Raw genomic sequence first — 24,245 nt, 5'->3', positions numbered from 1 at the left:
CCGCAAACCTGGAAGGAAGGAAGGCCATTTTTTTTTTTTTACTTTACTGCTTTAAGAAATGTTAAACAAAGGTCGTTGCCCTTTGTCAGCCAATCACAAGCACCTAAAGTGTAGCAAAGACTAACCTGTATACAGTATGTTATGTATCCAGGACTGTGGGTATGGCCTGTGCTGGAGGCAATATCTGTAGAGCCGCAGTCCAAGTAATAAAATGTAATAAAAAGAAAATCTTCGCCTGTTTTAAAGTGTATGTATAGCTACAACTTTTTTTTTTCTTGCTTTGAATACAGTAGAGAAGAATTAGAAGCCCTATTAAGCTGAGGAGATCCACCCTCTATTTGTCTTTGTGGCCACTGTCACCAATACAAAAGAAAGCTGGCCATACATTATACAATTTTCTTATTCAATTTCCTTTAGATTTACTTTCAACTATGTAGTACAAGGGCCTGCCTGATTGCACACAAATTGAAAGTGTTTAGGTTTGACCTCATATTCTATGGTTTTGGTAAATCTAATGGAAAATTGTATAATATATGGCTAGCCTAAAGGGAAATCTAAATTCTTAGAGTAGCCTCCAGAACAAAAAAGTGATAGTCATTCTTCAAATGAGGATATCTGTTCCAGTTGCAACGTAAGGAGGGAATTCCCCTGATTTCTTATAACTTCTTATTGCGTCTCTAGGACAGAAAGTGAAGGGAAAAAATAAACAGTGTTTCTCCTTTTCCTAACCTATCCAAAAAAAAAAAAAATGTTTGGGCATTACATACACTATAAAGGCCAGTTCACACCTGAACCTGGTGTGGGAAACCCACGTTCCATGTGTGTTTCCTGCACCACATTCAAAATGCACTGGGTGTGCAATCTGCTGTGATTGTCATTGTAATCCTAACTACACCTCAACCTACACAGTGCACTTGCATACGCCAGACTGCATGATACGGCGGTGCATGCACTACATTTAGTGCAATCCAGTGCGGTTTCAGTCCATTTAAAGTAATGGGTGTAAAATCACATTGCACTGAATCTAACAGGAGTCTCACAGGCGAGTCCATGTGGCAACTGGCACTAACAGTTGAATTTGAAGAATAGATTGTATAGCATAGTTACATTGATCCAGCTTAGACCACAGTGATCACATTAGTCTTCCAGGTCCATGCCAAACAGCTGCCCTGCTGCATATTGACCACAGGAAGTCACCTGCCCTGCATGGGCACCATTCACAGAATGCCTTGCACTTTTCTCAATGAATGCAAGGTATTCTTTGATTGGACATGGTGGAGGGGGAGCAGTAGATTGGATCCATCTAATCTAATCAGGGAACTCCTTGCTGTCAATTGAAGGAAATGCATGAGGTTCTCTAAATGGTGCCTGTGCCAACCAAACGACCCCTTGTGTTCACTAAGCAGAAGGGCAGCTGCTCAGCATGGGACCTGGCAGGCACTGTAGTAGTAGAAAATACTATAATGATTTCCATCTTTTACAAGGATCCCAAAGGTTTGGCCTATGCATACCTAAATTGGTCCAAAGTGGAGCAATGTACAGTAACTATGCTATAAAATCCATAATAATGGAATTCAGCTTTAAGGCTGTGCCTGAAGGTTTAGAATGCGATATTTAATAGACTTAGAAATGAGCTATCCTTCAGTATCCTCCAAACAACATGCTGGAGCCACATATCCCAACAAATAACTGCAATGTTTTGCAGAGAAGATCGGAGATGATGTATATTTGTTTTTGTACAGATTTCCTTTACTGTATGTATATTGGTCAGGACAAAAAACATAAAATGTAAAAAAATAATTTTCTGCTTTAAGTAAATGTAAAACACTGCAAACTATTTTTTTTCCCGTTTGGGCTCTTTCACACTGGTAGACTCCACCAGCGGATTCGCCTGCTAATTCCCACTAAGCAGGTGGATGGCAGGTCTGTGTCTGCTCCGCTGATGCAGAGCAGACACAGCCCGCTTTCCTCTAAGGGCAGTCGGATGTAAACAGACCACCTATCCATTTACATCTGACAGTCATCTGATCAGATCTGCTAGACGGATGGGGAAAGGATCCCCCATCTGTCTATTTTTAGCAGAAAGGATCAGATGTCGGCAGATGTAAATGGACACATGTTGCTCCAAAGAGGGGAATGGATGCTCCGATTGGGACCGCCTGAATAACCGATCGGTCCGCCCGTGTGAAAGGGGCCTTAAACAACACGTGTGTAAAATTTTGGGAGTCAGGAAATGCTACTGCATAGAGAATAACACCTGCAATTGTATGGATCTGGTAAAAACACACTGGTAATTACACAGTGACCAAGCAAAGCCACCTGACACTGCTTCCTAAACCAGTCCTCAGGGATTGGTTACAGGTCATAATTTCAAGGTCTCCTCACAGAATCATATATGACATCAATAGTGTGCTGCTTCATACAAACTGATGATCACAGCTGTGTATGTTTTCAGTTTATAAAACATGATCTCTGTGTGGATATTGAGAACCAAAGTTAGGAAACACTATAAACAAATGGTATAAAACTAACCTTTCTTTCCAGGGGCCTCGTTCACAGGTGAAGTATCTTTGAGCAGCTTTCCACTGTCTTAAAGTGGCTGTACACTGACTGTTCATTTGTTTTAGCATATTGTTGTAGCGCAAGTTCTCCTGACGGGCCTTCCTGTTAAATGGCTCCAGGAAAAACTCCTGAGTAGTAAAACAGCAGTGTTAGGACACTTACAGACCCTCACTATGATGCTCAAATATAAAGCTACATAAACAAAATCATTCTGAACACATTCCAAAATCTTTGTGTGACATATCCAGGTACCTTTTTATCTGTATACATTTTTTTCCTGGTTTCGCCCGCACAGATATCATTGCTATACAACAAGAGTCAAAACTCACTGCACTCTTTTGTTTTACAAATATTAAAAATTATAGTTCAGAGGCCTTATTACTGAAATCTCCAAGACCAAAGTAAAAAAAGAAATAGGTAATTCATTTCAGAATAATCTAGGAGAACTGAAATATGAGTTATGGATGCGCGCACCCTTTAAACAAAAGACCTTAAAGTGGTTGTAAAGGCACAAGGTTAAAAACCTTCTGTGTGCAGCAGCCTCCCAAATACTTACCTGACCTCCCTCTCAATCCAGCAATGTCCAAGAGAAATACAAAAAAACTATCAGCGCAAACCCAATATATGTGATAAAATAACTCAACCTCAATTCACTGTGCATAAATCAGGTGTGTGAAAGTATATAAGTGGTATCCGGCAGCATACACCAATCGTGTTTCACAAATCACAATAAACTATAAATCCTACCAAAATGTGATGCGCCAGAAATATAATAAAAAAGTGATGACTTTAAATACAATAAATCATATCCAGTTCATAAGGCACATAGCAATGTGTGTGCTTCCAATAAAGTGATATGAAGAGTGTCCCCGTATCCAATTGAAGAAAATCCAGTGATGAAAACAAGTTGTAAACACCAATTAGTGAATCCCTCCACCAGGTGAATTAGCCTCTCACCTTCCTAAAGGACCCAAACGGGCCAGCAATCACATGTATCATGGATCAGACTTCCAGGAAAGAGCCACACTGTATTGCACCTTGAGGGATCCCGGGACATATATAAAAAACAGATGAAGAAATCTAGTGCTCTCTGCTTACTAATAAGGGTGTGCTTTATTAGAGAAAGGCAGATCAACTCACATTTGTTGGGCACTCAGCCGTGCCTGCTGTATAAGCGATGTCAGCGATCTGTTACCAGAGAGAGACTCTGCGTCGGCCACGCACGCTCCGTCCCCCTATACGCGTTACGTCGAGCGTAATGCTCCTTTGACTTCCTCGGTAGGGGTCAATGTCCAAGAGAGCCTTGCCTCTCTGGGGACTCACACTCACAGATTGGCTGTTGGCTCACTGATTGGCTTCTGCTGTCAATCACAACCAGTGAGCCAATCAGGAGACGGAGGGGGCGGGGGTGAATGGACACACATAGCCATGGGTCGGGAGCACGCCTGCTTGGGCGCCCTCAGAGCAAGCTGCTTGCTGTGGGGCACCTGGCAGAATGGAGGGGCCAGAAGCGCCCGCATGGGAGGAGGATCAGTTGTGCTCTGTGCAAATCCATTGCACAGAGCAGGTAAGTATAAGATGTTTGTTATTTGTTTTTAAAAACAAGGCTTTAATATTGCTTCAAGCAAAGAAAGGTCAGCAGAGAGGGAGCCCAGACATCCATGTTGCAGTAATACTCAAGGAACTTTAGCTAAGGCCCTTTCACACCTAAAAGTCACACGATTTTAGGCCGCGATTTTGACTGGACTTGAAGCAATGCCTGTGTAATCTAGGAGGTCTATAGATCTCAAAACGCATAGAAGTCGGACCAAAGTAGTGCAGGGACACCTTTGACGTTGTTGCGACTTGAACGGTTCTTTTTAGAAATCATGGAGTACAACTTGTCATGCGACTTTGCAGTCCCAAGTAGCAGGACAAGTCGCACAAGTGTGAAAGGGGCCAAAATTGTCAGAGAAAGGTTTTGCCAACTCTGGCACACGAAGAGGTAATTTATTAACTGAAAAAAGGCTGCTCAGTTTGCAAGGGTAGTTGCAACTTGCAAGAGAATTTTTAGCAGAGAAACTTCACCACATCCACTAGGCTCTGGGGCAAATTCTCTTGCAAGTGAAACTTCCCTTGCAAAGTAAGCAGCCTATTTGCCTTTAGTAAATCAGCTCTAAAATATTTAAGAGCTAGAAAGAAAATAAAGGATAAAAGTTGCTGTATTAATGCTACCTGAAATTTCAGCTTGCTTTCACCGCGCTCTCTTTCCCGTTTGTGCATATTCACCATGAACGCCTCATGACATTCTTTCCAGTAAAGTGCCATCTGCTCATGACTTTTGCTGAATGTATCCACTTCATATTGTTTCATGTATGGTATAATCTATTGAGAGAAAAGAAAATCAGACTTCTGGAATATATGTTTAGCATACAGGAGGAGGCCGATTAATAACAAAAGTCTTCCACAACCTGCGCCCGTTGTCTGCCATACACAATGTGTCCATACCTGTTCTCTGTCATGTACATGGTGTTTGTACCTGTTCTCTGTAATACACAGCGTATCTGTACCTGTTCTCTGTCATACACAGGGTGTCTGTACCTGTTCTCTGTCATACACAGGGTGTCCGTACCTGTTCCCTGTCATACACAGGGTGTCCGTACCTGTTCTCTGTTATACACAGGTTGTCTGTAGCTGTTCTCTGTCATACACAGGGTGTCTGTACCTGTTCTCTGTCATACACAGGGTGCCTGTACCTGTTCTCTGTCATACACAGGGTGCCTGTACCTGTTCTCTGTCATATACAGGTTGTCTGTACCTGTTCTCTGTCATACACAGGGTGTCTGTACCTGTTCTCTGTCATACACAGGGTGTCCGTACCTGTTCTCTGTCATACACAGCGTATCTGTAACTGTTCTCTGTCATACACAGGGTGTCCGTACCTGTTCTCTGTCATACACAGCGTATCTGTAACTGTTCTCTGTCATACACAGGGTGTCCGTACCTGTTCTCTGTCATACACAGCGTATCTGTACCTGTTCTCTGTCATACACAGGGTGTCTGTACCTTTTCTCTGTCATACACAGGGTGTCTGTACCTTTTCTCTGTCATACACAGGGTGTCTGTACCTGTTCTCTGTCATACACAGGGTGTCTGTACCTGTTCTCTGTCATACACAGGGTGTCCGTACCTGTTCTCTGTCATACACAGCGTATCTGTAACTGTTCTCTGTCATACACACGGTGTCTGTACATGCTATGTATAATGAAGAGCAGGTACAGATGTATTTTGGGGACTTCAAAAAGGCAAAGACATGCCCCACAGTGAGCACTTGCGTACGCCAGCTTAATGTTGATCTAAATTACCACCAGCTTCCTAATCTGTGAACTTCCGGCAATTGCTTACGAATCGGTCACAGCAATAGCAAGTGTTGTTTGTAACTACTTTTTTTGCATGTGTTGGTACAGTTACCAAAACTGGCGCAAATGCTTGCCTGTATTAGGCGCAGGTCATTTTAAAGAAAAATTCTTTGTTAAATTCTACAGAATATATCTATACCTGATCTCCATCATACACAGCATGACTGTGCCTGTTCTGTTATACACAACACATTCTGTACTTGTTCTCTCTCATACACAGTGTGAGTGCCTCTTCTGTTATACACAGCGCCAGGTGCAGCTTGCCTACACATTCTGCAATATGAACATTCTGGTAAAAAAATCAATGGGAAAAAAAAAATACTTACATATTTATCTATAAAGATTCTCCATTCCTCAGAACTGCAATATTCCTGGAAGTCTTCAAATAAGGAAGGGCTGCCATTAGTAATTGGAAGTGAAGGTAGATGGAGATTCATGAAAAGCAAGAAATAGATTTTAGACACCAAAGTCCTGACAATGGGAACAAGGAATGAATAGGTTTCTGATTTCTCTCGGATAGATTTGCTGAGAATCCCTTCCAGCTTCCCCAGCAGAAAACAAGCTTCTTCTTGGTTTTCAATCACTTTGGTCTGCAGTAAGGTATTTAGCTTCGCTGTGGCCATAGCGCATACCTATGCAAAGACATTAAAGCATATGCATTTTCTGTCACAATTTTATGAAGTAAAGAAAATAAAGTAGCAAACATCATATTTTTACAAGTATTAGCATTAGCTAAAAAAGTAAAACTAAAACAAATCTTACAAATTTCAGAATAGATCCAGTATATGGTATAAATATTACTAAAGTAACTAAATAGATACTAGGCGTTCTATACATTTTCACACAACTTTCACCAAAGAATTTTTTCTAATTGGATTCAAAGGGAAAAAACGAGTAAATCTTGGGTGAAAGTTGTGTGAAAATGTTTATAAATAGACCCTTAAGAGTTAAAGTGAAACTGTGTAAGTACAAGATAGATGTATACACATTTCATACACAAATTTGTCGCTGACATAATTATGAAACATGTATGAGGTGCTAGAATTCCATTCTAAGTAGCTTCTGGTGATAGCCAGTTGAGTATAGGCTCTGGGGCTACATGCTCAATAACTCGTGGTGTAGAAAATCAGTTGGGTTTCTGTAAAGTACAGTAGCTCTGGTGAAGCTGCTCCCAATAAAACAGGTTGCCCCTAGCTGGGAGACCCAGAGTTTAGGATACACGTTTAAAAAGTCTGAGAGATCCAAAAATCTAAGTGTCCAAAATGTTTTAGTTTTAATGTTCACTCATAAAAGGGTACCATAGAAAAGCTATGGGTTTTGGGGCTCAGGTGATGTTTGAATTGGCTGTTAAAATAACGCTAAAAGATATATTTAAAAAAAGAACAAACATGGTATACTTACCTGCTCTGTGCAATGGTTTTGCACAGAGCAGCCCCGATCCTTCTTTTCTGGGGTCACCCGCCGATGCTCCTGGCTCATACCCCTAGCTTAGTGCCTCCACAGCCAAAGCCGTGCTCTGTGTGTCCATTGACACACAGAGTGTGGCTCTGGCTCGGGCCTGGGTTTGCCCCCCCCCCCCCACCCAAGTGCAGGGATCCCCACAATAACACATATAAATCACTGATGCACTGGAAAGATTGGGACCAGAAGGTAAGCATCCTGATATCAATAGAAGCCAGAAAGTCCCCTTGAAGAAGGGAAGCGATGATGGTTTTGGTGCAGTCCATGTAAAATTTCTGGACCCAAAAGAAAATATTCAGGAGCTTTAAAATCCAAGATGGGGTGGATGTCCCTTTGGGTTTGGGAATGGTGAACAAGTTGGAGTAATAGCGCTGAAACCTTTCTTCCATAGGAACTGTGATCATGACATCTTAATCCAGAAGATTTAAGAAGGCTTGGTGGAGAATTGATAATCTCGGGGTGGTACAGGAAGATTGGATGTGAGAAACCAAGAAGATTATGAAGCACTTAGTATCACAGTGTTAACCCCTTTTGTGGCAAAAAAGGCAGGAACAGGGAATAAAGGCACTTCGCTACCTATGGAAATCAGATGGCTTCAGTTCAGCCAGACGAGCCCACTTACTGAGTCTTTGGAGTCAGAGCAAGTTGTCAGACTCTGCCAGAGAGTCTGGACTTGGAAGGCGCTCCGCAGCTAACTTTTTACCATTTTTACATTACAGGTTCAAACCCTGCACAGAATACCAGTAACCACTATGCATGACTCCTGATAATGTGATCACTACTATTAGCCAGTCACAGCAATCAGGTTTAAAACATGCAAATAAATGCTTACTATTGTGGAGTGTTCAGTACCCTCCTGTCAATCAAATGCTGTGCCGAGTGTGTGTGTGTGTGTGTGTGTGGGGGGGGGGGGGGGGTCGGGGTCGAGCTGTCCGCTCTGTATCAATAGATGCCGACAGGGCGGCTCGGGAGTGAGCATGCAATGGTGACCATGGGGGCACTTGCCGAAGAGGAGGAGCCTGGAGCGCCGGCGGGGGACCCCAGAAGAAGAGGATTGGGGCTGCTCTTTGCAAAACCATTGCACAAAGCAGGTAAGTATGACATGTTTGTTATTTAATTTAAAAAAAACTGAAGCTTTCATGTCGCTTTAAATGTTCTACAGACCAATATTTTATGTACAAATACATAGGGGGTCCATATAGTGAACTTGGTGCTTAGTTTTTCACTTTAAGGTCATCACAGAGGACAAGGGGGCACTCTTTACATCTAGAGGAAAAGAGATTTCATCTCCAAATACGAAAAGGTTTCTTCACAGTAAGAGCTGTGAAAATGTGGAATAGACTCCCTGCAGAGGTGGTTCTGGCCAGCTCAGTAGATTGCTTTAAAAAAGGTCTGGATGAAGTACATAATATAACTGGGTACTAACATTTATAGGTACAGTTGATCCAGGGAAAATCTGATTGCTTCTCGGAGAATCAGGAAGAAATATTTTCCCCTGCTGTAGCAAAATGGATCATGCTTTGCTGGGGTTTTTCTTCTTCCTCTGTATCAACTATGGGTAAAGGATTGTGTATATGCGATGCTACGATTTTTTAAATTTTATTTATTGGTTGAACTAGATGGACCTGACTAACTATGTAACTAATCAAACCTTTTAAATAATTTCTATCATTCCCATTCAAAAAGTTATGTGAAAAATAAGTGAGTTAAACCAACCTGTAAATTATCCTGGGCAATGAAGCCAAGCAGAAGACGGAACTCTACTTGGGAAAGAGTCTCTGAGTCAAGCCCAGCTGGGTACCACACTGACAGGCTATCCATGAGAGTCACTATCTCTTCCAACAGCTGTAAAAGAAAAAATATTAACAAAAAATGTTGATTTGTCTCATATACTTTAAAAATAAATCGTTCACCTATTTAAAGCAAAAAAAAAACCTACAGACCTTCTCTGTCCACAAAGCGCGGTTTACGTAGCCCTCAGACTGCAAGAAGTCTTGTACAATATGCAACAATCTGTTAGCATTTTCAGCATGAATCTGAGATTTGGGGTCTCTGTTTTCGGTTACAGCCCATTCTGGCATCTTCTCCAGTAAACTGTGCATAAAGATAGGAAGCAAATACAAAACAGGTTACATAGGGACAATCACACAAGTTATTGGGAACTAAACTTCTGAATTATATGGCAAATTGTTATGGGGAGTATTTAACAAGTAAAACACCTGTCAGTAGTTTCTGATGGAAGAACCCATTTCCAGAATCAAAAACCACATACTAGATGCTGTGCAGAGACTTTACTCACAATGAAGCTAAACAGGTTAAGCTTAGCTCGATCTCAGATTTTGGAATTGGCTTTTTCTATCAGAGAATTTTCACACAAGAGCTAGACTTCATGACATTCCCAAGTGGTTGTAAACCTTAGACATGAAATATAGAAGAAAAATATAAAGAAGGGTGTGTCCATTCCCTTCAATCAGCTTGCGAAGCTCTTCTCTTTTATGTAACTTCAGCTCTCCGCCCCTTGCTTTTTAGACCTAAGAGATCCTGTGTAAATTGTACACTTTGAATGGATGTAGAGAAGAGAAGACTGCAGATAAACAGGTACAGCTTATATAGGAGGATTAGTTTAATCTCTGTGTACTGGGTAAATGGAAATGTTTACAATCACTTTAAAGTAAAACGACCCATTTACGAAGAACATACGTTCTTTGCAGTGAGACATATTCCTGTAACATTATCAAGATTTTAGACCCTTTGGCTCTGCATCACCCAGGTCAATGGTTTTAAACCCAGTGCCACAAATTAGATATGCAGTGTTCATCAGAGAAATATAGAAGCTGCAATTGCTAAAGTCTCCTTCTGAATATTCTACTGGCCCAGCTGTCATGCTGATCCTCTGACTGCAATACTTTGAATCACTTACCAGATCCTATATGCAGTTAAAGGCTACTCATGTTTTTGATCTGCATATTAGCTCCAGGCCAACATCCAGTCAACTATAGTTTTGTAAGGAGTTCAGCAATGAAAGTCTCTTATTTTTCTCATGCCACTTTTATACATGGAATCAATCATATACTCGGGATCTTTACACCCCAGTCCACACCCCAGTTTTTTCTTTCACTCAAAGTCCTGTTCTAACCAAGCTTTGCACAAAATTGCAGCTTGGTGATGCAAAAGAAATCACTCTGAGTCTCCAACTCTCAGGAATGATGAAAATAATGTGGACTATGTACATACTTAAGCTTGATTTCATCTGAAGGCCGTAGCAGTTCATTGGACATCCCAAGGTTGGTGAGTGCAGAGAATACTTGTCCTCGTTCTATCCACGTCACATGGTCAGATTTGTCAAGGCCTTTCCACATCAGGCAGAGCAAAATATCTGTAAGCAGCTGAACAAGCTCCTCTTCACAGTCCTGCAAATAATGAGAAAAACTTCTATATTAATATCGGGTTGTTTACAAAGAAAGACCTGTTTTAATTTCACCTAATGCTGCCAATGAGCGATCCCATACTTAGACTCATTGATCATTTTTTTCCAAGCAATACGTGTTCTATAGCCTGACGCACAAGTATAGATTATTATGCGTAATGAAAATTTTCAGCACGTTCATGTTATAATATTCTTGTGTATGAAGTTCAACATGTTTGTGGAACCGAACAATGAAGTCATTAGCTTTTTGGTGACTTTTTACTGATATTTATTGAATCTGTGTTTATAAGACATAGATGCACAGACACAACTCGGCACCCATAGGGGGTAATGAAGATCCTTCAACATGTACTGATGTACACCATACAGGGATAAAAAGAAATCTCAACATAGGCTCTGATTGCCTGTGGCAGAACTATCAGATTTCCATTGTGTGGTTTTCACGTATTTGACATAAACTGCATAACTCGCCATTATTTTTAAAGCAGCACATTCATGAGATAAGGGACCCTCAGTTTTCCTTAAATTTTGCAAGAAGGCCAAGTCGCATCTCCCTTGCCTAACACACCAGAATCCAGGTGTAAGGACAGTCATTTTTTTGTTCTATTATAATAATATTTTTAGGTTTAAACTAGCATTATTATTTATTGGGGGAAGGGGAGTGCTAGGAAAAAAGCAGACCTTACATGGTCATGCAAGGACCACCGAAACAGGGAAAAGCATAGACCAGGGCCTGACAAATTTGCTTTGAAACTAGGAGACATTTAAAAAGTTAGAAGACAGTTTTTTGCTTAACTATGGCCTCTTTCACACAAACAATGGCGGATCTGATCGGATCCTCCATGCATCCCTATGGGGCAGCGGGTGTCAGCGGAGACATGTCCAATGACACCCGCTGCCACCCGCATCCGATCCTGTCCGTGAAATCTGGCCGGATGGAAACCCTATTTTCCATCCGTCCAGGGGATCGGATCGGATGGGATCGGATGAGAGCGGACAGGCGGTCAGTTCTCATCCGATTCCCCCATAGAGAGCAGCGGGGCTCTGACACCTCCCTCTCCATACACAGAGCAGAGAGGGAGCTGTCACCTGCCTGCTCAGCGGGGATCAGTGTATCGATCCCACGCTGAGCAGCACGGAGTCCACCAACGGAGGCGGACCATGTGAAAGGAGCCTAACAAAGCTTAGGTAGAACATGTAACATGTTCCCAAAGGTGAACATGTCCTATAACCCTTTCGCTGCCAGAGCCATCTTTGGGGTTTTTGTACACGTTTAAAAAATCATTTTAGGCCTGGAGATTACATAAAACCCCTAAAACATTATATATTTTCCAAAAGCAGACAGCCTTGAGAATAAAATAGTAGTAGTTCCAATTTTCTATGTCACATGATATTACCGCAAAAGTCTAGGAAACACAACAATTTCAGTAAAAAACACATTAAAGCGGAGTTCCGGGCACAAAATCGATCTTTTTTTTTTGTGCCCGTCCGCTAGTTCTCCATCACCTGAAAAGGAATTGGATAGTTAGGTTCTTTTTTTTTTTTTACTCACCTTGTAATTGAAGATCGAAAATACTCACCTCAGTGTACTTCCTCCCTCAGCGCCGCGGCTCCGCCGTCACTTCCTGTCTCACGATGATTCCTGGGAGCTGAACATCATTGCTCCCAGGAATCAATGCGACGGCACCGGCCCCGCTCGTCACTTCCCGGGGGGATGCCGCATTCCCCTGCTAAACAGCTTCTGGACATGCCCAGAAGCTGTGGAGGAATGCGGCGCAGCACCGGAAGTGACGAGAGGGGCCGGTGCAGGCGCATTCTGGGAGAAGAGGACGCGGAAGAAGACGCAGAAGAGGACCGCGCCGGCTTCAGCTGCCCACAAGAGAGATGGCAACGCTGTGGAAGAAATTTTATAAGTGAGTATTTCATCTTGCAGGTAAGTGCGAACCGGGACAGATCAGAGGCTAGCCATTGTGGAATGTACTAGCCCTGACTGTCCCGGGGGTATGTTCACTGAAAAATGTTTTCTGTGCCCGGAACTCCGCTTTAAAGTTAGTTTTAGGGGCACAAAAATGTAATAAATTACCCAATTTTTGGGTAAAATATAAAAGCCAAGTTTGCATTGAGTAAATAGATACCCAATATGTCAAACCTTAAATTTGCATGCGCCCGTGAAATGGTGACAAACTTCAGTACCCTCGATTTTCCATAGGCGATGCTTTAAAAGCTCCCTATAAAGAATTACGAAGGAGGTCTGGTGCTAGAATTACTGCTCTCATTCCCGCGTTCGCGGAGATATACAACACATGTATCGCAATCAACAGTTTTAGGCATAGGCGTCTTGATGCGTGCATTTATGTTTGTAAATGCGTATATGTGGGGGTAGGGCGGATATTAGCCGGACCACTTTTTTTTTTTGGGGGGGGGGGGGAGTTATGTGCTTGGGTGTATTTTTAATATTTTACAATCAAACTAAAATGTTTTTTTACTTAAATTTTTTTTCCATCGCCTAGGGGACAAAAAGTCACCTATTTGATACGTTTTTTTGGTGACAGGTTCTCATTAACGAGACATCCAGGGTCTAAAATGCACATCACACTGCATTACATTCTTTCCCCACCTTGATGGCCAGGGAAACTGTCAACGGGTCCCAGAAGTGACCTCATACACGTCGCTCCCAGGTCAGCAACAAGAAGGGGAGGACCGCTACGCCGGTTCCGCAGATGGGCAAGCGGAGCCTGAGATACATAGCGGAGGGAGTGCAGGTGTGTGTATGTGTGGAAGCATTTAAGGCGACAGTCCAGGCTCATTCAATTTCTTGTTGCTATGGCTACCTGGCACCTGTCAAGCCATGGCATAGACCACAATTTATTCTGTTATTTTTTACAATTTTTCTCACCTTTATTCTTCTACCTCAGTAATACCTTCAAAAATTCAAATGTTTATCTTATGTATCCACACATTCATGTTTTAGACTTTTAGTCTCAGGCCTGCTCATTAGCCTTTATTGTAAAGCAGCTTTACTGAAGTGCAAATACGATTTTTTACCATATACACAACGCAATTATCAAAATGAAGTTGCTGGTAATGAATCAATGTCAAATAATATCTAAGAATACCTTAAAGCAAAAGCAGGGTCTCTAGTAGACCAGCACACAGATAGATGTTTTTAACAGACATTTTACACATGACTGCAATTTTCCTGCAGTACATTTGAGCACATACATGAACTTCTGCTTCTATTGCTGCTGGCAGGAACGCACTTTCAGCACCCTGCAGAGAGGTGGTGAGACAAAAGCTTGGCTCAACAATTTCCGCTCTTTCATACATAAGAGCCAGTCTTGCAATAGTTGTAAAACATATTGTAGAACACCTATGTGGCTTCTGCTTTCCGATTTATACATTAGCGCCAGAGTGGTAATAGCCTTAGAATTATGCCTTACCTCTTTGCTTTCTAAGTGCACAGTGAGGGAGAGGTCATCCCTGAAAAGTTGATTAGTAGAACTGATAGACTCTTTGTCCATTCGATCAGTAGGAAAAGATTTAGAAGACTCTATTGGTGAAGGAGTACTAGTTGGGCTTCCAGGTGTTGGATTTTCAGTGTCCCCCAAGTCAAAAGAAGCCAATTCCAGGGTTAGATGGGAATGATCACTGGGCCACATGTCTGGGTCTTCCACCCTAAGCTGAGCCTCACTGAAAGAAGGGTCATCGCCATCCAGCAGTGTGCAAGTAGACTGGATACTTGAATTCAAGGATCTGGGTTCTTCAGAGCACCAGCTGTGATTAGTATTATTTGAATTGATGTTATCGGTTTTATCTACCCTTCCGGAATAATTTCTCTGGGACTCCTCGGTTATGCTGTTTTTATCTTCCTCTTTAATACTTTCAATACAATTCACTTTGGAATTGCTCTTGAATTCTGAATTTTCTTTCAGGAAGAATCTAATAAAAGTGTCTTGCCAGCCAACTTGTTGGGCAATCTGATTAGCTGCGTCTGGTTGGAACTGTAGGAGCTGCAAAACCTACAAAAAAGCAAGTAAAATAAAATAGAGCAATTACACAATTAAGGACAGTTGTTACAGGCTTTTACACACACACATACATATATATATATATATATATATATATATATATATATATATATATATATATCAATATATATACACTGCTCAAAAAAATTAAAGGAACACTTTTTAATCAGAGTATAGCATCAAGTCAGTTAAACTGCTGGGATATTGATCTAGTCAGTTAGGTAGCAGAGGGGGTTGTTTTTCAGTTTCAGCTGCTTTGGTGTTAATGAAATTAACAACAAGTGCACTAGATGGGCAACAATGAGACAAACTCTAAAACAGGAATGGTTTTACAAGTGGAGGCAACTGATATTTTTTTTTTACCCTACTCATCTTTTTGACTGTTTTTCACTAGTTTTGCATTTGCCTAGGGTCAGTGTCACTACTGGTAGCATGAGGCGATACCTGGACCCCATAGAGGTTGCACAGGCAGTCCAACCCTCTAGGATGGCGCATCAATTTGTGCCATTGCCAAAAGGTTTGCGGTTTCTCCCTGCAGAGTCTCAAGAGCATGGAGGAGATTCCAGGAGACAGGCAGTTACTTTAAGAGAGCTGGACAGTATCTGCTCCTTTGTGCAAGGAGGAACAGGATGAGCACTGCCAGAGCCCTTCCAAATGACCTCCAGCAGGCCACTGGTGTGAATGTCTCTGACCAAACAATCAGAAACAGACTACATGAGGGTGGTCTGAGGGCCCGACGTCCTCTAGTGGGCTCCGTGCTCACTGCTGGGCACTGTGGAGCTCGATTGGCATTTGCCAATGAACACCAGAATCAGCAGGCCTGCCACTAGTGCCAAGATATCCATAAAAAGTGTTGTTTAAAGTTTGCCACAAGCCACCTGGGAGACATACCAAACATGTGGAAGAAGGTGCTCTTTTCAGATGAAACCAAAATCAAACTTTTTGGCAACAATGCAAAACGTTATGTTCGGCGTAAAAGCAACACAGCTCATCACCCTGAACACACCATCCCCACTGTCAAACATGGTGGTGGCAGCATCCTGGTTTGGGCCTGCCTTTCTTCAGCAGGGACAAGGAAGATGGTTAAAATTGATGGGAAGATGGATGGAGCCAAATACAGGACCATTCTAGAAGAAAACCTGATGGAGTCTGCAAAAGACCTGAGACTGGGACGGAGATTTGTCTTCCAACAAGACAATGATCCAAAACATAAAGCAAAATCTACAATGGAATGGTTCACAAATAAACATATCCAGGTGTTAGAATGGCCAAGTCAAAGTGCAGACCTGAATCCAATCAAGAATCTGTGGAAAGAACTGAAAACTGATGTTCACAAACGCTCTCCATCCAACATCACTGAGCTCGAGCTGTTTTGCAAGGAGGAATGGGCAAAAATTTAAATTTCAGTCTCTCGATGTGCAAAACTGATAGAGACATACCCCAAGCGACTTACAGCTGTAATCGCAGCAAAAGGTGGCGCTACAAAGTATTAACTTAAGGGGGCTGAATCATTTTGCACGCCCATTTTTTACGTTTTTTATTTGTTAAAAAAGTTTGAAATATACAATAAATTTCGTTTCACTTCATGATTGTGTCCCACTTGTTGATGATTCTTCACAAAAAATTACAGTTTTATATCTTTATGTTTGAAGCCTGAATTGTGGCAAAAGGTTGAAAAGTTCAAGGGGGCCGAATACTTTCGCAAGGCACTGTATATACGTATGGGGCACTTTACGTTGGTTTTTCTACTCTGCTTCTCCCCTTGGCTTTGGGAGTTTATTAATCTTCTCAACTTAGTACTTAGTTATTACATTACCATTTATATATTATATACTTTATTACAATATATACATTTAACCCAATTTTAGAAACCATATCAGATGGACAATTGAGATGTTGATTATTCCTCCAGCTACTTACTGTACTTCCATTGTTCACCCCCATGCGTACCTGGTATTGCTCCCTCAGCTCCCGGGGCGGATGGTATAGAGGACCCTCCTTGAGGCAACAGCTTCAATTTAATTGTAAGCAACTTTATATATCAATATACTTTGCCCTAGACGGGCGTTTATATTGTTATATGCATTGTGATTTTCATGTTATTTCCTTTTTTATAGTTAACCAGTTGCACCAGCTCCTGAGGAAGTGTTATATACACGAAACGCGTAGAGCATATATGATGCAATTTCTATGGATTATGTATTCATCTTGTTACACAATGTTTTTACAATCATTTTTATACTTATTGTGACATGTATTTGTATATCTCCCGACATGCTCTGGTCATTGGTACTAACTGCATGGCATCTACTGTCTTTATGATGTTACAACTGTGCATAAAAATAAATCAACTTACATGTGTACTACTTCATGTTTATTGTTTCAATGTGTATGCACATTATTCTTTTGTATAGTTTATGGTCATTTTAATCACACGCCTCATTCAAAGTCCCAAAACCCCCCTCTTTATGCTCATTATTAGGGATGGAGATACAATCATTTTTGTAAACTCATATAAAGTCCCGACCCCCCTTTTTTCCTATCTCACAAACGTGAGTACACCCCTCACATTTCTGTAAATATTTTATTATATCTACACTTAAATTACACTTTGCTACAATGTAAAGTAGTGTATGTACAGCTTGTATAACAGTGTAAATTTGCTGTCCCCTTAAAATAACTCAACACATAGCCATTAATGTCTAAGCCTCTGGCAACAAAACTGAGTACACCCCTAAGTAAAAATGTCACAATTATGCCCAAAGTGTCAATATTTTGTGTGGTCACCATTATTTTCCAGCACTGCCTTAACCCTCTTGGGCAGCAAGTTCACCAGAGCTTCACAGGTTACCACTAGAGTCCTTTTTCACTCCTCCATGACGGCATTACGGAGCTGATGGGTGTTCGAGACCTTGCGCTCCTCCACCTTCCGTTTGAGGATGCCCCACAGATGCTCAATAGGGTTTAGGTCTGGAGACATGCTTGACCAGTCCATCACCTTTACTTTCAGCTTCTTTAGCAAGGCAGTGGTCGTCTTGGAGGTGTGTTTAGGCTCATTATCATGTAGGACGCCTGCCCTGCTGCCCAGTCTCTGAAGGGAGGGGATCATGCTCTGCTTCAGTGTGTCACAGTACATGTTGGCATTCATGGTTCCCTCAATGAACTGTAGCTCCCCAGTGCCGGCAGAACTCATGCAGCCCCAGACCATGACACCCCCACCACCATGCTCGACTGTAGGCAAGACACACTTGTTTTTGTACTCCTCACCTTGTTGTCCTCACCTTGTTGCCACCACACACTCTTGATACCATCTGAACCAAATAAGCTTATCTGAAACAGTAATCCATGTCCCTAGTCTGCTTGTCTTCAGCAAACGGTTGCGGGCTTTCTTGTGCATCATCATCTTTAAAAGAGGCTTCCTTCTGGGACAACAGCCATGCAGACCAATTTGATGCAGTGTGCGGTGTATGGTCTGAGCACTGACAGGCTGACCCCCTCACCCCTTCAACTTCTGCAGCAATGCTGGCAGCACTTATACGTCTATTTACCCAAGACAACCTCTGGATATGACGCTGAGCATGTGCACTCAACTTCTTTGGTAGACCATGGCAAGGCCTGTTTTAAGTGGAACCTGTCCTGTTAAACCACTGTATGGTCTTGGCCACCATGCTGCAGCTCACTTTTAGGGTCTTGGCAATCTTCTTATGGCCTATGCCATCTTTATGTAGAGCAACAATTCTTTTTTTCAGATCCTCAGAGAGTTCTTTGCCATGTTAAACTTCCAGTGACCAGTATGAGAGAGTGACAGTGATAACACCAAATTTAACACACCTGCTCCCCATTGACACCTGTGATCTTGTAACACTAACGAGTCACATGACACCAGGGAGGGAAAATTGGGTCCAATTTGGACATTTCCACTTAGGGGTGTACTCACTTTTGTTGCCAGTGGTTTAGACATTAATGGCTGTGTGTTGAGTTACTTTGAGGGGACAGCAAATTTACACTGTTATACAAGCTGTACACTCACTACATTACATTGTAGCAAAGTGTAATTTCTTCAGTGTTGACACATGAAAAGACATAATAAAATATTTACAAAAATGTAAGGGGTGTGTATATATATATATATATGCAGTATCTCACAAAATACATATGTATGTATGTATGTATGTGTGTATTTCACTGTGTATGTATGTGTATATACACATTTTACCATTACAATATTTTTGTAAAGTTTTTTTTTTAACTCTTTTTATTTAACACTTGTCCAAGAGATCAACTCTGTGAACACTGATCGTGTATAAGACCACAAGCATTAAGTTGATATGAAAGATAATATCACAGAGCTGAACTTAGTCCCTAAAATCATAGTTACAAATTTAGAAAGATTAGAATGCAGATTCCCCTCATAAGGTCATGTGACCTGTGATGCAACGCAAAGGGCAGAGCCTGAGAGAGTCCTGTGGGCGATAAAGGCACCCTAGTGGATAGGAGGAGTGTGACACCGTACGGCAAGCAAACACAACAACACATGTGTTATTTGACGTTACATGCATTTTAGGTCAAATCAATAAGGTGACCAAATTGTGAGCACAGTGGTGAATGGGAAGAAGGTTAAACTTGAGTTCACAAGGATGATATGAACCCAAAGGATATTTGTACATTATCACAGAGGTTTTTATAAAATGTTATTCGTTTGAAAAAGACACAGACTATTTCTTACAAATTTTTCTTTTCTTTTGCATTTATAGCATAAGGATTAAGTTAAGTGTATTATTGTACTGTACTGAGGATTATTTGGTATAAAAGATTATAGCACATTGGTTTATACACTGAGGTAGCGCAACACTTACTAATATATTTTTAGTATGCAGATATGTCTATAAGACGTGTGATTGTGGTTCTTTAACACATTTTATTTGGCCAGCATAGTCACATTTTGCTGTCAAAGACAGATCACTGATTAATTCGATGTCACTATGGGCTTCCTTCTGAGAATTTCAAATTACTTGGTGTGGATTGGGAAAAATGTCTAGCATTGAACAAACAAATTTAAGCTAATTTTTTTTTAACTGGTAATTTTGTGAATAACACATTTGTTGTCCCGGGGTGGCTATATCTAGTGAGGAAGCCATGGTTGTCACCCATGCCTGCCCTTTTTCCAGTCCACTTCAGGAATAATGAATTTAGCAAATTATTTAAGATATTACCAAAAGAATTGAGATGCCTGACACTGATATGGATGAGAAGGCCTGGCTGGCAGTCTCCACTCTAATTTATCCCAGAGGTGTTCTATCTGGTTAAGTTCAGAAATCTGTGCAGGCCAGTCAAGTTCCTCCACCTCAACACCGCTCATTCACATCTTTATGGACCTTGCATTGTGCACTGGTGTGCAGTCATGTTGGAACAGGAAGGGGCCATCCCCAAACTGTTCCCACAAAGTTAGGAGCATGAAATTGTCCAAAATGTCTTGGTATGCTAATGCCTTAAGAATTCCCTTCACCGGAACTAAGGGGCCAAGCCCAACCCCTGAAAAACAACCCCATGCCATAATCCCCACTCCACCAAATGATCCTGACCTCAACCCAATAGCACACCTTTGGGATGAATTAGAGCGCAGACTGCAAGCCAGGGTTTCTCTCCAACATCAGTGCCTGACCTCACAAATGCGCTTCTGGAAGAATGGTCAAACATTCCCATAGCCACAATCCTAAACCATGTGGAAAGCCTTCCCAGAAGAGTTGAAGCTGTTATAGCTACAAAGGGTGGGCCAACTCAATATTGAACCCTATGGACTAAGACTGGGATGCCATTAAAGTTCATGCGCGTGTAAAGGCAGGTGTCCCAATACTTTTGGTAATTTAGTGTATATAACATTGTTTTTTTTCCAATTCACCTCACAAGAAATGACTGGAAGGATCAACAGAAATTTTCTGTACTTGCTAAAAAACAAAAACGAATGCAGCCGCCACATCTAAGGACTGATAAGCTTCAATGTATTACATTTTTATTTTACGGTTTAGTCTTACAGATGTGTGTAGTCATGAAATTATTTTTGTTTAAATAAACCTTTTTACTTACCTTTCTACAGATGGCCACACGTACAGATAGGTCAGATTTGTGGGACATATGCACAACTGCTAACAGATCTTTATAGTTTACAACTGGGTCTGTAAATCAGGGGAAAAAAAAAAAATAGCAAATTACTGAAGCCATAGTTTTTACGTCTGCATGAAAAATGAAAAACACATACAGGTGTTACACGCAAACCTCGATTAAAGAGCAAAGAGCCTGTAACATGCCAAATGCAATGAAACGCAGCAATTCAACACAATGCTTATTCTATGCTCCTGAACAATGACCTCAAAACCTACAATAGGCTAGATTACATTTCTGCACTGGGTAACATTTTATTTACATCACTGAGATAAAAAAAAAATACTTGTCTTAAAGATTTAACTTGACTTTTACCCACTTCCCGCCCAGCCTATTGGCAAATGATGGCTGGGCAGGATCTTCATCATTCCAGGTCAACGTCATAGGACATCCTCCCGAAATGCGGCTTGCGTGCACCCCACAGGCCATGATGCGGCGTGATCTGTCACTGGCTGTGTCCATCAGACACAGCCGATGACAAATCACTATAACGGGCCGCTGCCAGTACCATGTGATCACCTTGACCAATCACAGATGATCACATGACAATTGTAAACAATGGATGGCTTCCATTCATGCCATTCATTGTGTACAATTGTGTTGCTTGCTGTGATTGGTCAAAGTGATCACATGGTACAGACCGGGCCAATTACAAACCATCTGTACCGTCTGTACAATACACACTGAATGAATCAATTTCATTTAGTAAAAATGGTTGCTGATAAAAGTGAAATTCACTGGTATAAGCAATGACCATGCGTAAAGAAAAAAAAATCCTGACCACTTCCACAGAGTAGTACAATGTTACTATTGTAACACAGTATTGCTCTGGCTACAGTGTGTTAAAAAAAAAAAAATCGTAAAAAAAATAAAAAAGTAATAAAAAAAGAACAAAAATTGAAAAAAATATATTATTTTTTTTTTAGATACATACTTTCACCAATCCGTGTCCCCAATCACCGCCACACCAGTTCTATGGTGTCGCTGTACTGCACTGGTGACTATATGTAAAAAAAAAAAACTGTGAACAAAAAAAGCTATTTTTTTTAAAATGTCTTTATTTTCTAAAAAATCGTGGTGACAAAAAAATGAAAACTTCAAAAAACTTGCCATGCCTCTTGCTAAATACCTTGTACAGTCTATTTTCCAAGATGGGGTAATTTGGGGGATATTTGTACTGTTCTGGGGTTTTTGGGCCTCAAGAGATCAAGAGGCCGTCGGTACATCAGGACTGATCCATTTTCAGATATACTGATATACTATATACACATATATATATATATATACATACATATATATATATATATATATATATATATATATATATATAGCAAAATGAGCCCCAAGGGCTCTGCAGCAACTAAGAATCTTGCTGTAAGAAAAATATATCTTGATAAAAAAAAAAAAAAAGAAAGAATTAATTTGCTTCTCAAAGAGGAGAGAAGACATCTATTCTCCTAGGACACTAGCAAAAAAACTAGCAAAAACTGGAACAGGATGCGAGAAGGAAGAGATATACTAGGCTGTTCTCACGAGCTTTGCTTTTTAGTGTCCAATCTCTTGAAGGAAGCAGCATTACCCTATGTATTTGAATTACCATACTGTGTCTCTTAATGTAATATTAGGACATTTTTTGTTGAAAATTATGTTCTTTATTTCTGTTGTGCATGTATGCTGCATTTATGTTCCATTCCATTTTCTAGGGAAGTGGAATAAATGGGCCTTTCAAAATGAGTGCGTTGTATCTGCTGTACACTTGCAAGTTGTAAACTGCAAGCCCTTAGGATGTAGTAATTAAAAAAAAGACACATAAAAGTAAAGCAGAAAAACTTACCTGCCCTAAGGATCTGATTAAGAAGTCCTTTTATCAGTAATGTGGAGACATGGGCTTCATTAAGTAACAATCCTAGCCCTGAATATCCTACTTCTCTTAGCCGAATTCGTTGTTTGCTTTTTTCATACACCTTATTGCAGTTCAGCATCTGTTCTAATATCTGCAGAGATAAAGGTTTGAATAAATCACACCATAGGTTGAAAGTTATTGTAGATATATACAGTATATATATATATATATAAATATATATATATATATAGTATATACAGACATAAAAATGTAAGGCCAAAAAGACTTTCAAAGAAAAAGGAGAGAGAAAACCTCTAACACTTCACTGTTCTATTCAGTAAAAGCTTAAAGTGGAATGTCACCCAAAAGGTAAGGTTCTGCTTCTTTGCATCCTCCCCACCCCTGCCTCTTTTATTATTGGAAGTTTCTGGGGGACTGGGGAAGCGGGTACCTGGTTTTGAGAGGTAACCGCTCCCACTTCCGCTTTTATCACCGAGGCGATCCGAGCGGAAGTTCTCCTTACCCCCACCTTCCCTGTTGTCTTCTGAGACATGTCACAGGTCCCAGAAGACTGTGGGACCAATCACAAAGTGCACCGCAGCTTGCGCATCTGCAGTGGGCAGCCAGCCGCAGCCGAAAGCTGCCTAGCTGGTTTCCTTTACTTAAGGTGCTGGCGCCTGAACCGGAAGCCGATTAAAGAGGTAAGTGTCCTTATATTAAATATCAGAAGCTACAGTATATATATATATATATATATTTTTTTTTTTTTCCTGGGGGAGACTGGAGCTCCTCTTTAAGCCAAAGTTCAACTTTTAAATATTGTACTCTTTCATGTAAACATGTACTTTTCAGAAACCAATGGCAAACATACCTTGAACACAAGTTCTTTAAGGCGATCAGAGTATCTCTGATTCAACACCAAAGCATAAAGCATGTCCGCGCTCCCCGGCTCAAACAAAATCAGGAAAAGTTGTTCTATCGTGGGAGTGGTTATCAGGAGGTGGTAGATAATTTCTAAAATTCCATACAGCTAAAAGAAAATAAAACAAAGAATGATTTGTCTTTTGTGTAACATTTTCAGAATATAAAGTTTCTCCAAATTGGAATTATGAAACATGGTCTTACCTGTTGTTCATCACTAGTGGCTGCTATGTAACCAATAATACTCTGAATCTCCTCCTGAGTTCCACCTTTGCTCAGAAAATATTTAATGAGTCCAAACAGAGATGTTCTAATGGTTGTTAAATCTTCTGATGCCAATGAAGTTTCTTTGCTGAAGGTATCAGATAAAGAAAATATAAAACGTTACAAAGCCTGCAGGTTAGACAAGTCTGTGGATAATTAAAACATTTGGTAATCCAGGCAAA

General features: G+C 40.9%; 1 protein-coding gene across 4 annotated transcripts in view; it reads right to left on the bottom strand.

Annotated features, from left to right (window-relative positions):
* The window catches only part of NBEAL1 (neurobeachin like 1), a 312,113-nt gene that overhangs the window by 56,409 nt on the left and 231,459 nt on the right, over positions 1-24,245 (bottom strand). For all 4 annotated transcript variants that reach the window (XM_082260720.1, XM_082260721.1, XM_082260722.1 and 1 more), the window contains 11 exons: positions 24,004-24,151; positions 23,750-23,908; positions 22,870-23,029; positions 20,961-21,049; positions 14,289-14,867; positions 10,656-10,831; positions 9,365-9,515; positions 9,138-9,266; positions 6,287-6,592; positions 4,777-4,926; positions 2,533-2,690 (listed from right to left, as the gene is read on the bottom strand). In XM_082260720.1, the coding sequence (XP_082116846.1) occupies positions 2,533-2,690; positions 4,777-4,926; positions 6,287-6,592; positions 9,138-9,266; positions 9,365-9,515; positions 10,656-10,831; positions 14,289-14,867; positions 20,961-21,049; positions 22,870-23,029; positions 23,750-23,908; positions 24,004-24,151 (2,205 nt within the window). The remainder of the gene's footprint in view (positions 1-2,532; positions 2,691-4,776; positions 4,927-6,286; positions 6,593-9,137; positions 9,267-9,364; positions 9,516-10,655; positions 10,832-14,288; positions 14,868-20,960; positions 21,050-22,869; positions 23,030-23,749; positions 23,909-24,003; positions 24,152-24,245) is intronic.

This window comes from Pelophylax lessonae (genome assembly GCF_965119305.1).
Source record: "Pelophylax lessonae genome assembly, chromosome: 6".
Lineage (NCBI taxonomy): Eukaryota > Metazoa > Chordata > Amphibia > Anura > Ranidae > Pelophylax > Pelophylax lessonae.
This window is presented reverse-complemented; position numbering and strand designations above follow the sequence as displayed.